A 12,652-nucleotide genomic window follows, 5' to 3' on the forward strand; every position below is an offset into this window, starting at 1 on the left:
TTGTGAATGAATGAAGGCAATACTGAATGGCCCTGGCTGGTTTGATATGCCCCTAAAATTCATTTGGTGTCAGTGTCCTATTAGGATGTTCCAGCAGAATCCATGCCCACCCCTGAAACAAGCTGTGGTCTCTGTTAGAACAGGTGCTGCAGTGTGAGACCCCAGAGTTTCCCCATGATGGGCTTCGGGCAGCACTCAAATACACTCACGGAAGCCACCCCAATTCACTTGGCCCACACTCCGCTCATAGCCTCACAGCGCTAGGGACCAGTTAAATGGATTCAGGTGCCTGCTACACAAATGATACTCATGGGCATAATGTAAACTCAGTATTGCAACCACCAGGTCCCGTTACAGGACCCAAGTTCCCACTACAATCCACATAGCTGTGTCCCGCTCTAAAGGGACACCACGGGGGCTGCAACAGTGATCGCCCATGTGGCTGCAACAGAATTTTCCTGTGGTGACTATGACAGGCACAGGGCCATCCAATCTGCCGTTTTCACGCCATGGGCCTAATGCCTGCTGTCCTCATAAACCCAGGGCCTTGCTATGAAACTGCCTGGAGCTAACTTCCCTGTTAGTGGGGTCTCCTATTAGAGGTATGCAACAGAACATTCCAGAAGCATGCTAAAATAGATTCAAGATCCCGTGACAAAACACCAGGGCTTCCACACCACCTAATACCTCTGGGGCGGTTGAGCATCTCGACCTAGGATCCAGGAGATCGTGGTTTGATTCCTGGTCGGGGCACATGCCTGGGTTCTGGCTTGATCCTGTTGGGAGCATGCAGGAGGCAGCCGATCAATGACGACTCATCATTGATGTTTCTCTCTCTCTCTCTCTTCCTCTCTCTGAAATCAATAAAGATATATTTTTAAAAAACACACCAAAAAACCCTCTGGGGCCACCTGCTGAAGACTCTTGTCCTGGGGCCTGTCCAAAGGAACAAAGGGACTCAGGGCCTGCGACAAGTACCGCCGGGCCCTCCTCTAACAACAGGCTCAGGGCTTGGGCACAATTACTTCCTTATATCACTTACCAGAACTAGATCTACCCCATTAACACACGTGACATTTCACCCTCTCAATGGGGGCAGGGTGGCAAGAACCCATTTTACAGGTTAGGCAACTAAGGCTCTGTGGTTGGGGGGAGGTCACCTGCCCAAGGTCACACAGCTAATGAACGGCAGGGCTAGAATTCAGAACAGAGCCTGTGGTCTTAATGTTTGTTTGGAGGTTTCTGCCCCAGTTCACAGCTTCCTGTTATTCTGTGTCTTGTCAAGCCTGCCCTGTGAGAATGTGGGGATTTAAGTTCAAAATTCACTTGTTCACTCACTTACCTAAATGAGTATGGAGCACTTACAACTTGCCCTACGCCCTGAGGATGCAGACATCCCTGCCCTCTGGGAGCTCAGATTCTGGTGCTCAAAAGGTAAATAAATACCTAATATTGTACAGAATTTGTACACTAAATCTGCAAGTACATCCTAGGTGGGTCTCACCTGTCCCCATAGATAAAGCAGGCAAGAGCCACTGGGAGGATCAGAGATTTTGCCAAGTGGAAAGAGGTTAGCGAGCGTTAGAGACTAGGAGTGAGGGAGGGAAACAGTGTTCCAGGAACAGGGCACAGCCAGTGCGAAGGCTCAGAGGGGCAGGGATGGTGGGGCACAGGCAGGCAGAGGGAGGGACTAGGGGCAGGTGGGAAGAGGGCAGGAGCACCCAGGCTTTGATCCAGGGTAGGTATTACATCTTAGCTGTCACACGTACAGTCCCACTCCTCTCCCAAGAGAGCTGTGGGGGCCCAGAGGTCTCTTCTAGGTCTTTGTGACCCACTAGGTGTCCCCCAATGCACATCAGGCACCCCCTCATCTGTGACTAGGTAGCCTGACTCGATGGGGTGCCAAGGAGACGCCCCAACGACTGCTGGGAGGAAATAGGGGAGCTAGTCTGTTGTTGTTGTAAACAGAGGTCCTGGAACGGAAGCACCTGCTGGGGGGGGCAGCCTCAGCTCCCTCAGGGTCCAGGGCCCCCTCCCTCAGAGTCCCTAGCCCTCCAGCACGGGCGGGGCGGGCTTGCAGGCTGAAATCCGGGCGGCGCCCCCTTCTGACCTGTCCCTGCCCCTTCCTGCCCTCTCTGATGTGGCCCCACTTCCTCTGGCAGGAACCCCCGCCCTCGCTGAGTAAAAAGGAGCCGCTGGGCTTCCCTAGAGGAGTGGCAGTTCTCCTCTCCTCAAGGCCCTGTCTCCCAACCCTTGTACCAGTGGTATACTGTGGTCCCTGGTACAGGCATGGGGGTCAGGGACCTGGGGACCCCAGCAGCACCAGGCCATGAGGGGCGACTCCAGCACGTCCCTTCTATCTTCGCACTTCCATCTCTGCTTGGGTGAGGGTCTCCCCCTTCAGATCCATAAGTCCTTGCCTCCTCCTTCCCCTTATCCTTTCTTGATTTTCTGGTCTTAACTTTGCCCCATTTCTGAAATCTGAGTCTGTCCCTGTTCTGTGTCCAGCTGAACCGTTGTCTCTCCTTATCTCTATGTGACACTCAAGGTTCCTCTTTTCCCGTTTTTTCTTTGCTTCTAACAGCCTTCTGCTGTTACCAACTGTCAACCCCTCCCATCTCCCCTTTCCACTGTCTGGCCGTCAGCAGCCTTTTCCTAAATTTGCATGGCCCTGTCCCCATTTCTCCATCTCCTACTTCTCTCCTTGCTCAGGGCCCTGCCTGGTCTGTCCCTCCTGGTTCCGCCTCCAGGGGCTTCCTACCCAGTTCTGAGCAGCCTGCGACCCTGCATCACTAAGCTGCGCTCCAGCCCGGCCTCATTTTGCACCCTGCCCTCAAGGCCATTTCCTTACTTGGATTTTCAGGTAAGGGAAGTTGCCAGCATCTGAGACCTGGAGCTCGGTACTCACTGGGACTCCAAGCAAAGAACCTGCCCCCTCCAAGGAGCTTGCTCATCTGCAAAGGGGCATGGTGCTCACTTGGGGAGGGGGACTCACAATGGGGAGCCCCTGAATAGCTCTCCACCCCCACTGTCAGGGAGAAAGGAAGGCCAGGTTGGGATCAAGGCCCTCAGAGTTCAGAGCCAGGCAGCTGTGACCTCAAGCCCCTTGAGTACGTCTGCTTCTTCCTCCCTCTCCCCAAGGAGGCCAGAAAGGGCCCAGAACCCAGGAGCCTCCACCCTCACTCACTTCCTCCCCAGAGACTGGGGGTAGGGGGGTGGGAGGAAGCAGCTCAATGCCAGGTAGAAGGTGACAAGGACCAAAAGGAGACAAGAGAGACGCAGCATCTTTAATACAGGCTGTCTTCGCCTAGAGGTGAGGGGGCAGGAGGCAGGATTTGGCCCCCATCCAATCCTTATATCCCAGAGGGTAAAAAAGAAAGCCAGCTCGGCCGGGCGTGGCTCAGCGGTTGAGCACCAACCTAGGATCCAGGAGATCTCGGTTCAATTCCTGGTCAGGGCACATGCCCGGGTTGTAGGCTCAATCCCTAGTTGGGGGCGTACAGGAGGCAGCCCATCAATGACTCCCTCATCATTGATGTTTCTATCTCTCTCCTGCTCTCTTTCTGAAATCAACAGACATAAAAAAAAAACCACAAAAAAAAAAAACCACCCCATTTTTCTCATCAACCCGCTTAATTCCCAGGGATCATACCTCCCCCTGGCAAGGTCACAGATACTGGGAGCCTGGCCCATGATGAGAAAATAACTTTATTATTTGGGGCAGTGGGCAGGTATCGAGCCTCAGAACTTCTGGAACTGCTTCTTGGTGCCAGCAGCCTTGGTGACCTTGAGCACGTTGAAGCGCACGGTCTTGCTCAGGGGCCGGCACTCACCCACTGTGACAATGTCGCCTATCTGGACATCTCTGTGGAGGGGGAACAGTATCTATGTTATACTGGGGGCAGGGGAGTGTGAGGCTGCCCCAAGCAGCCCCTAGAGGAGCCTCCTTCGTGGTCCAGTTTCTAGTTCCTGCTGCCCCCTTGTCATATTTGAACATAAGCTACATGCAAGGCACCAGGCTATCAGTCCAGGACAGAGGATGCTCTGACCACACCTCCATTTCAGAGAACTGGAGGCCTGCAAGGACGGTGGCTCGTTTACAGCAGCCCTCCCACACCCCAGCCCCTCAAGTTTACTAACCCCACAAGTACTCAGGGTGTTAACACCCAAACCAAGTCCCATGTCACTCAAACTTGAGTGCAGTCCACGCCCTCCTCTTTGCCTGGAAGGGTGGCTGGCCAGGAACCCACTGTGCTCACCTGAAGCAGGGAGACAGGTGCACCGACATGTTCTTGTGGCGCTTCTCGAAGCGGTTGTACTTTCTAATGTAGTGGAGGTAGTCTCGGCGGATGACAATGGTCCTCTGCATCTTCATCTTGGTCACCACACCTGGGGAAGAGGGAACAGATTGTGGGTCAGGGTCCCTGGCAGCCCAGAGCATGCTGGGAGCTGGGCAGGGCTCTCAGGCAACCCTGCTTCTGGCATCAGTTCTGCCAAGTGGCTTTCTCAGCAGTGCCTGTGGCAGGCATCTGAAGACCATCGTGAAAAGAGACATCACCTGCCAGGGCCCCAGGGGCCAGGAGTGCAAGTCCCAGCCCCTCCTCCCTCAGACCCAGAAATCTGAACCCAAGCCCTCAGACAACCCCACTCACCAGATAAGATGCGCCCTCGGATGGAGACATTACCGGTAAAGGGGCATTTCTTGTCAATGTAGGTGCCCTCAATGGCCTGAAGGAGTAAGAAAAAAAAGTAAGGCTTGACCAGGCAGTTCCTTAAAAAAACGGGTGGGGGTGAGGTTGGCCTCAGAGACAAACTACAATTCCCAGTAGCCCTCGGAGCGGACACTGAGATGGGGGCAGGGCAGCTGAGCTCGGGGACACGTGCACAGACAAGGGTCTCATTCTTTCTCCCGAGGGTCTGTACCTCCTTGGGCGTCTTGAAACCCAGACCGATGTTCTTGTAGTATCGCGGTAGCTTTTCTTTGCCGGTTTCTCCAAGCAGGACCCTCTTCTTGTTTTGGAAGATGGTGGGCTGCTTCTGGTAGGCACGCTCGGTCTGCAAGGAGAGGAAGCTGGTGGGCCCGGGGTAGGCGAGCCGAGCTGGAAGCCTTCCCAGGAACCCCTCCCAGGAACCCCCAGGTCCCCTCCGCTCCAAAGCCGGCCTCCTAGGCTTACAGCCCCAGAATTACCTCCTTTTAAAACGCCGGCCTCCAAGACCTACTGCCCCAGAATTACCTCCGAGAACACTCTTACCCCAGATGTCCCTCTGATTCAGATTAAACCCTAAACCCGAGGTTACTTTGGATTTTCGCTCTCAAACACTTCCCACCGCCTACAGAATTCACTCAAAACCCGGAGACACAGACTCGTTTCTCACACACCCCGGACACCGTTCGGCAAGGATTATTCCCCAAGACACAAGAACACCCACCCAGGAGTCACTTCTGGTCGAATACACGACTTTCAAGTGCGGAGCCCCGGGATCTACGAGGCGCTAATCCAGGTAACGCAAGACACGAGCCCTCGGCCCGAATTAACCCTCGGGAAATCGAGGGCGCCCAGAATTAACCCCCCAACGGGGACGCGGGGTCCCGCTCCGGGACACGCCCCCGGGGCCCGGGGAGGGACCTGGCACCGCGGCGCGGGCCTCAAGCACGCACCTGAATGTCCGCCATCTTCGCGGCCGCCTGAAAAAAAGAAAGCCGACGCAGCGTCCGGGTTTCCTTATCGACTGCGCAGGGGCTGGAGAGGAAGTGACGAAAGGGGACGGCGATTTGGGGCGGTGCCTTGAGCGCGACTCTGATGGACGGACGGCCCTAACCAAGCAGGTGATTGGGAGACTTGCACCGACGCCGCCATGATGACTGAGGGCAGAGGGGCGAGTGGGCTTGGTCTCGCGATAGTCTAGCCCTCAATGCACTGCACGCGCTAGTTCACGTTAAGAAGGCGTTGCTGGCCTGAGCCCTCCTACGTTATCGCGAGAGTTATAGAAAGGCGGTCAGGTTTCCGCGGGCCGTAAGACCACGTGGGCAACTGGGGCCCGCGTGGCTGTGTCCGTACTGGGTTCCAGCGGGATAAGGTGGCTGCCATGTTTCTGCGTGGTGGGAAAGCGCGAAATCTGAGGACCATGGGTGGCGCCGCCCATGTGAGGGGCAGGAGCTGCCCGGGAGGTTTTTCAGTGGGAGTTGTCTGTGTCCCATTTCATCCGCAGACCGTTCTGGGGTTTTCTGTCCGTAACTGTCCACTAGAACTTCCCGCTGTAATGGAAATGCCTCTATCTGCGCTTTCCAGTACCGTGGCCACTAAAGACCTGGATTTTTAACTTTACGAATTTTTATTATATTTAAAGTTATGTGGCCACGGGGCTGACGTCTGGGCAGTGCAGAATATATGAAATATAAATGCTACAAACTTACAATGTCATTTGAAAGTTCAGTTATTTAAATTTCTTTTACACTTGATAGCTTTGTGAATTTTGAATGATACGTTTTTCATTGTAGTTGTTTCAGCCCCTCGGGATAGCATTAACGGGGACTTTTTCTGTTACAGAACCTTCTGCACTTTATAATTAACTTCTTGAAGAAAAAAGCAATTTCTGCAATTTTGAACGACTTGGAAAGGATTTATGATACTAGTTTTTTAAGAAGGCAGGGCCCACAGTTGTTATCAGCAACGTGTGCTAACCTAAATATAAAAGTTATTTAGAAAAAAGCTAAAAGAAAACGCGTGCCCCGGTGGTTTACATCTCCAAGTGGTGGGATTAGGTGTGATTTCCTCTCTGGTTTTTAAAATGCTCTATATTTTGCAAATTGTTCAGAGTAGCTGAGGAGATTTTGATGATAAGGGAAAAGCGAAGAAAATACTGCTTCACTCTGAAAGGGTGGGGGCAACTTAGAGCTGTTTAAGGTCCTTAGCTTTTAAAAGTTTTTGAGCACAACCCACAATAGGAAATAGCTTCCCACGTTCTCATCAAACACCTCTCTCCTTTAGTCTCTGCCTCTTCCTCCCTCCCTGCCTTCCTTTCCCTTTCTTTTAACTCTTTCCTTTCCTTCCTGCAATACGCTGATTCGCCCCTCGCCCCACTTTCATTTGTATTCCATTTTATTTTATGGCTGGATAGATTTTTTGACCTGCATTGTGAACAGCCTTGGTGTCCAATAATAAACTTCAACCAACTCTAGTCATTACTTCTTAAGGGAATATTCCCCAGCCTCTGCCAGATTTCAGACATTATTTCTCAGCATTTCATAACAGAAATGCAAATGCCAGTAGATCTGGAGACATCCCCACTGAGCAAAGAAATGCCCATTAAAACACCCCCCTCCCTTATGGCCCTCCCGTGGACCGGTGTGCCCACAGGCTTTGGTTGGTGGTGGGCAGGTAGGCAGGATGGAACTGGAGCTTTGAAAACGTTCCTGCTCCTGGCCAGGGCTCCGATTCTCTACATCTGTCCACCCAGATATTTCATTTTCCTTCTCTAATGAACGATGCTGAGTGTTTTCTCATGTGCTTATTGGCCATTTGTACATCTTCTTTGGTACAATGTCTATTCAAATCTTTGCCTCATTTTCACTTTGTCTCCTTGTTACTAAGTTTTAGGAGGTTTTCCAAACTATCATTTTTTACATATATTTGGAATGTAAGTCCTTCAAAGAGAAATGCAAATGTTTCCTCCCAGCCTGTGGTTCACCACCTTCTTAATGGTCTTTTGAATTGGAAGCTTCGTTTTTTAACCATCCTGCTGCTTTGTTTCACCAAACTTTAGAATTAAGCACCTTGTCTTCGGTTACTTTTGGAGGCAGATCCCAGGAGTCCCAGGAGGGGTGGGATCACCACCCATGTTAGAGTGAGAAAACCTAAGCCATTGCTACCTGGGACATTTTGGAAAGATTAAGCATGACAATGGCATGTGTGGAAGTTATAATTTGCCTGTGAACTACCCTCAACTGGTCCCCTTTGTGCTGAGGTAAGGCATTTGAATACTGACTGAATTAGGAAATTATTTCTAAATATTACACACCAATCCCAGGGCAGCATGAACCCAGCTTCCTTTCCAGGACAGACTTGCCTGCCTTTGTCAAACCAGAGGGCTTTGTGTGGAATTCTGGCACCTACCATCTGAACCTCACCAGTGAAATGGGGACAGGCTCTGATGCAGGTGATGAAAGGTGACCTGAAGGGCTTATTTACCCTTTGGGGATTCATCCAGGCTAATCTGTCTAGTTTTGCCTTAAACTATGTTAAATACCCCATTTCTAGTACCTAGTTACCATGTGTGCAAAGTGTTTCTTGCCCATTTCTTTCTCCAAAGCAAGTGTGGCAGACTAGAGTAGCCCACCTCCAAGTCCCACAAATGGGGAGTGGCTTTAAAGTGCAGGCAATTCCATACCTTGCAGCTTAAGAGGGAGACAGCTTTAATAACTGGGCACCAGGCACCACAGGCCACAGTGGTTTGAGAAGGCTTCCCTAGGAAATTGTTGGCAGGTAAATCTCTACAAAGGTTAATTCTCCCATGAATGTCAGGTTATAAATAAATCAACACTTATCCGTTTATCTGTGGACAGACTCCAGCACAGCCTGTACTGTTAAGCCCCCTTTTCTTGCCAAGGGCCTGCCTTCATTGCAGACACACACTGCAGACGCCAAATTTCTTTAAAAATAATTTATTCATTTGCTGATCACAAGGTACAGGAACGTGCAAGTGCAATGCCTGGGACTCCGTGGCTGGCTGTCCCTGTCTGTCCATCTGTAAATTCCCTTGTACAGCGCCAGGTTCATCCTGCCCCCAAGTGTCTGCTACATCCTGCCAGCTACAGAGTATAGTATTTGACCATGTGGGAAGTTTAGACTTGAGTTTTCCAGGTTACTTGTAAATACTTAAAGGGAACTAGCTGTTCCAGCTGTTGACTTCCTAAAACTCTGAGTAGGTCACAAGCAAATTATACCAAACAGCTTAGAGCCATTTAAACTTTTAAAAAGGCCTTTTTCTTAAATAGCAGTGACTAAGACCCCTTCAGTGTCCCCAGCCTTCTAAGGCCCAGGGTGCCTGTGACCCCAGAACAACAGCCCCTGGGGATCTCCCACATCCTAGGGCGGCGATGGAGGAAGGGCAGGCCAGGCCAAGCATAAGGAATTAACAGTCAATTTTATTGGGCTCAGACCAGGAGTCCATGGGTCTTGAGGACCTCTGTGTATCTGTCAATTTTCTTCTCCACGTTCTTTTCAGCCTGTTTCCGCAGCCTCTGTGGGGATAGGACAGACTGTGGTCAGTGGCTGCTGCCTGGGACTACTCCCATCCCAGGAACCCAAACCCCACGGTGAAGGCCAGCCTAGGCCTTAAACAAAGCCCTGAGGGCAAGCAAGCCCCCTGCCCTCACCGTGAGCTGCTTTTTCTTCCGGTAATGGATCTTGGCCTTCTCCTTCCTCTTCTCCTCCAGAGTGGCTGTGACGGCCTGGTACTTCCAGCCAACCTCATGAGCCAGGCGCCCGAGATAGGCAAACTGGGGTAGGGGGAGAGAAGTGAAGTTGTAAAGAACTGGGAGTCTGAATTGGGGAGAGGGTAGCCATGGGAGGGGCTAATGACCTTTCTCAAAGGATCCTGGAAACTTAACCCAACTTCCCCTCCCAATCAGAAGACACAACCACAGGTCTAAGGAGCTCGCTGCTACTCCTGGCATCAGCTAAGCCATTGGCATTTTCGGCAGCGCCCAGTGGCATCCGCAGACCATCGTGAGAAAAAGCCATCATCTGCCAGTCTTGGGGGACCTAAAGTTCAGCCCCAGTGAGATCCCCATTTGACATAACCTGGAACTCACCTTCCGTGTAGGCTTCAGGCGCACAACCTTGAGGGCTGCAGGAACCACCATTCGCTTTTTCTGTTAGAGAAGGAGAGGGGCTTAGGGACCTGGAGTGAGGGACAGAGGGAAGAAGGCTGGCTGGGGCGGGTGTCTCAGCCAGTGCTGTTCTCATGAGGTTCAAACAATGTAGGTAACAGTGGATCATCACAGACACTTCCAGACATGTGGATGCCGTGGAGGGGACCTGGTTTCCCTTACCTTGTCATAGGGTGGAGGGATACCATCAAACACCTTGAGGCGGTCCAAGGCAGCCTGGCCTCGCTTGGTCTTGTGGGGCAGCATGCCTGTTGGGCAGAGGGACAGCAACCATGCTCAGAAGGGCTCCAGAAGACCCCCACAAAGACAGGGAGACAGGTGGCCTCAGATGGTAGTGCATGTGGAGTCATCTCATGGTTGGGAAACTCGAACTTGAGTGGGAGAAGTCCTCATCACTGGCCACCCACCTGGTCACCATCTGCAGCACCCAGGCCCAACTCACCTCGCACAGTCCGCCAGAAGATGCGGCTGGGGGCTCGGAAGTGGTAAGGGCCGCGGGATGGGTTGGTGTTCATCCGCTTGCGGAGGAAGGCTAGGTACTTCACTGGTGAGAGAGGAGAGCATGAGACCTTATAGTCCCCAGCCAAACGCTAGCTTCTTCCAACACACACCCACACTCCCAAGGGCCTATTCCAGAACTCAAACTAGCACCTCCAACCACAGGTGGGACCCCTTTCAGAGTCTATGGAGTCTGAGCACCTCACACATGTCAACGTCTCTAGCCCTTCTCCCCTGCCATAACTTACGCTTATTTCTGTAGAAATTGCCAGAAATGTTGATGCCCTCACAGCGCACAACCACCACCTTCCGGCCTAGAGGGAAAGGAAAAGTGAGGCAATCACGGGAGGCCCAGGTCAAGAAGTCACCCACTTGTCAAATTACTGAGGAATTGTAAAGGGAGGTCCTCCCAGGTAAGGAACTGACCACCAGGCCTAGAAAGCCAAGGGTCCCGCAGGGGAGCCTCTTACCCCAAGTAACAGAGCAGTAACTGGAAGAGCTGGATTCATGCTTAAACGAAGTATTAGCCCAACAACAAAAAATTAACCCCAGAGCCCACCCCAGGGGAGGGAGTGGCTGGCAGGTCTCAGAGCGGTGCATGGGGTTGATCTCATGGTCGTGAGACTCAAACGAAAGATGGTGATTGCTGCTCATCACTGACCTTCAGTCACAGCTCAGTGTGTGTGTGTGTGGGGGGGAGGCCCTGTAGGCAGACTTACCCAGCAGTACCTGTTTGGCCACGATGGCCGCCAGGCGGCCTAGGAGATGGCCTCGGCCATCGAGGATCAGGACCTGCTAAAGATAGAATGAGGGCTTAGAGTAACCCAGAACTTTCCCCATTTCCCACCCCAAACAACCATTGCTTTCTAATTGTTTCTGGTGCACCTTATCCCCCAGGATGCCTCCTATCCAGGTACCAGACCTAGGAACTAGGACCCAAGGCTCACTTTACAGACGAGGCCAAAAAAGCAACTGGTTGACTCGTGATTTCAATGAACGGGATAAGAACTCCTCTCACATCTCGGCTGCTTGAAGGGAAGGAATTTTTATGCCCAGATTATAGCTTCTTCATCAAGAGTAAAAGTCCCCACTCTTAGCGAGTGCTGGTTATATACGTTGTGATTGTTGGAAGGCAGAAAGGTACAGAATCTAAAGCCAGACTTCCTGACAATGTGACTTTGGGCAAAGATCTGCAGTTCTCCATGCTTCAACTTCCTCACCTGGAAGATGAGGATAACAATATCTGCCTCAGAAACACTGTGATCATTTCCCAATTACAGAAAATACAATGCAAACTGGGCCAGGCACACAGTAAACGCGGGGACATGATCCGAGACCTCTAGCACTTGCCTGGCCCCCAACTTGATTTTTCTTCCTTAACTAGAAACCCACCACATGAAGTCCACAAGGACCCCCTAATTCCAGAGTCTCCCCCCTCCCTCAAACAGAAGTTACACAAAGAGCCAGGGTGCTCAGGGGTGAGCTGCTGCTGCCTTCACTGAAGGCCAAGCGCTTAAGGGCCAAGGATGTCCAGGGCTGTGGAGCATTTAATTCCAGTCTCTGCTTTCAGCAACAGTACTTTAAAGCCCACCAAAAACAGAGGAAAAACCAATTCGCTCGTGAAATCCCCATAAGGAAGAACTCCGTGAAAGATTTCCGGGGAAGCCTGACCAGCACCCCACGGGTGGGGGTAAAGCACGGCCGTCTGGGAAGAGTGAAAGGACCCTCCATTTTGGCCAATCCTCGGCTTCTCAGCCCTCTCCCACGTGCTTCCCCATCGCCGGGAAAGACACGGGTCCAATTCAGCCAAGTACCAGCCCAGACCAAGGTAAACAAGAGCTAGTTTTTAAAATAGCTCTTCTTGGGCGGAAAGTCTCCATCGTCCCCCTCGGGGAGGAACGATGCCGCATTTACCCGGTTCTGGGACAAAGACAGTATCCGTATTTCCCCTTTACAGAGCCTTCTCGACCTTTTTGCTCTCCGTTTTGCTCAATTATGGAGCTAAAGTTTTACTACACACATAGATAAGGGAAAAGGATCCAATCCCGTTCCAGCCTGGCTCCCACCCAGACCCTCGCCGCCCTGGCCCACGCGGAGCCCGCACCTGCCCCTCCGCCATCTTCGGCAGCCGCCTGGGAAAGAAGGACGTCTTGGCGCAGGGTTTCTTATCCCTTGCTACAGGGGGCGGAGGAAGTGATGCTACGCGGGATACGGTGCAGCTTTCTGTCATTTCATTGGTCAGTGTCGTGCGCGTGCGTATGG

The 12,652-nt window shown here is 52.1% G+C and overlaps 3 protein-coding genes across 8 annotated transcripts; 1 reads left to right on the plus strand and 2 right to left on the minus strand.

Moving 5' to 3' along the window:
* The first annotated feature begins 2,299 nt into the window (after positions 1–2,299).
* Positions 2,300–7,677, plus strand: LOC308548488 (uncharacterized protein). 2 transcript variants are annotated; one of them, XR_013997613.1, is made up of 5 exons: positions 2,300–2,384; positions 2,713–2,863; positions 5,338–5,502; positions 5,739–5,827; positions 6,549–7,677. XR_013997613.1 is itself a non-coding variant. In XM_081120041.1 (5 exons), the coding sequence occupies exons 1-4, from the start codon at positions 2,330–2,332 to the stop codon at positions 5,754–5,756; spliced, it is 351 nt and encodes a 116-aa protein (XP_080976167.1). In that variant the 5' UTR covers positions 2,306–2,329; the 3' UTR covers positions 5,757–5,827; positions 6,549–6,714. The 2 variants fall into 2 exon arrangements, 1 of the variants encoding a protein (XP_080976167.1); XM_081120041.1 differs by having other exon boundaries at positions 2,306–2,384; positions 2,751–2,863; positions 6,549–6,714.
* Positions 3,691–5,746, minus strand: RPS11 (ribosomal protein S11). Its single transcript, XM_081120040.1, has 5 exons — positions 5,660–5,746; positions 4,924–5,055; positions 4,653–4,728; positions 4,260–4,389; positions 3,691–3,865 (listed from the first exon to the last, which is right to left on the minus strand). Exons 1-5 carry the CDS (start codon positions 5,672–5,674, stop codon positions 3,742–3,744), a joined length of 477 nt encoding a protein of 158 aa, XP_080976166.1. The 5' UTR covers positions 5,675–5,746; the 3' UTR covers positions 3,691–3,741.
* A 1,448-nt stretch (positions 7,678–9,125) lies between the features above and the next one.
* RPL13A (ribosomal protein L13a) lies at positions 9,126–12,581 on the minus strand. 5 transcript variants are annotated; one of them, XM_081120046.1, is made up of 9 exons: positions 12,495–12,529; positions 11,409–11,610; positions 11,110–11,185; positions 10,639–10,704; positions 10,335–10,436; positions 10,055–10,140; positions 9,815–9,874; positions 9,377–9,499; positions 9,126–9,241 (listed from the first exon to the last, which is right to left on the minus strand). In XM_081120046.1, exons 5-9 carry the CDS (start codon positions 10,405–10,407, stop codon positions 9,155–9,157), a joined length of 429 nt encoding a protein of 142 aa, XP_080976172.1. In that variant the 5' UTR covers positions 10,408–10,436; positions 10,639–10,704; positions 11,110–11,185; positions 11,409–11,610; positions 12,495–12,529; the 3' UTR covers positions 9,126–9,154. The 5 variants fall into 5 exon arrangements, with proteins under 5 accessions (XP_080976172.1, XP_080976170.1, XP_080976171.1 ...); XM_081120044.1 differs by having other exon boundaries at positions 11,110–11,182; positions 11,338–11,610; XM_081120045.1 differs by having other exon boundaries at positions 11,338–11,610.
* Between the last annotated feature and the right edge of the window lie 71 nt (positions 12,582–12,652).

The sequence above is a fragment of the Miniopterus schreibersii genome (genome assembly GCF_964146895.1).
Source record: "Miniopterus schreibersii genome assembly, chromosome: 18".
NCBI lineage: Eukaryota > Metazoa > Chordata > Mammalia > Chiroptera > Miniopteridae > Miniopterus > Miniopterus schreibersii.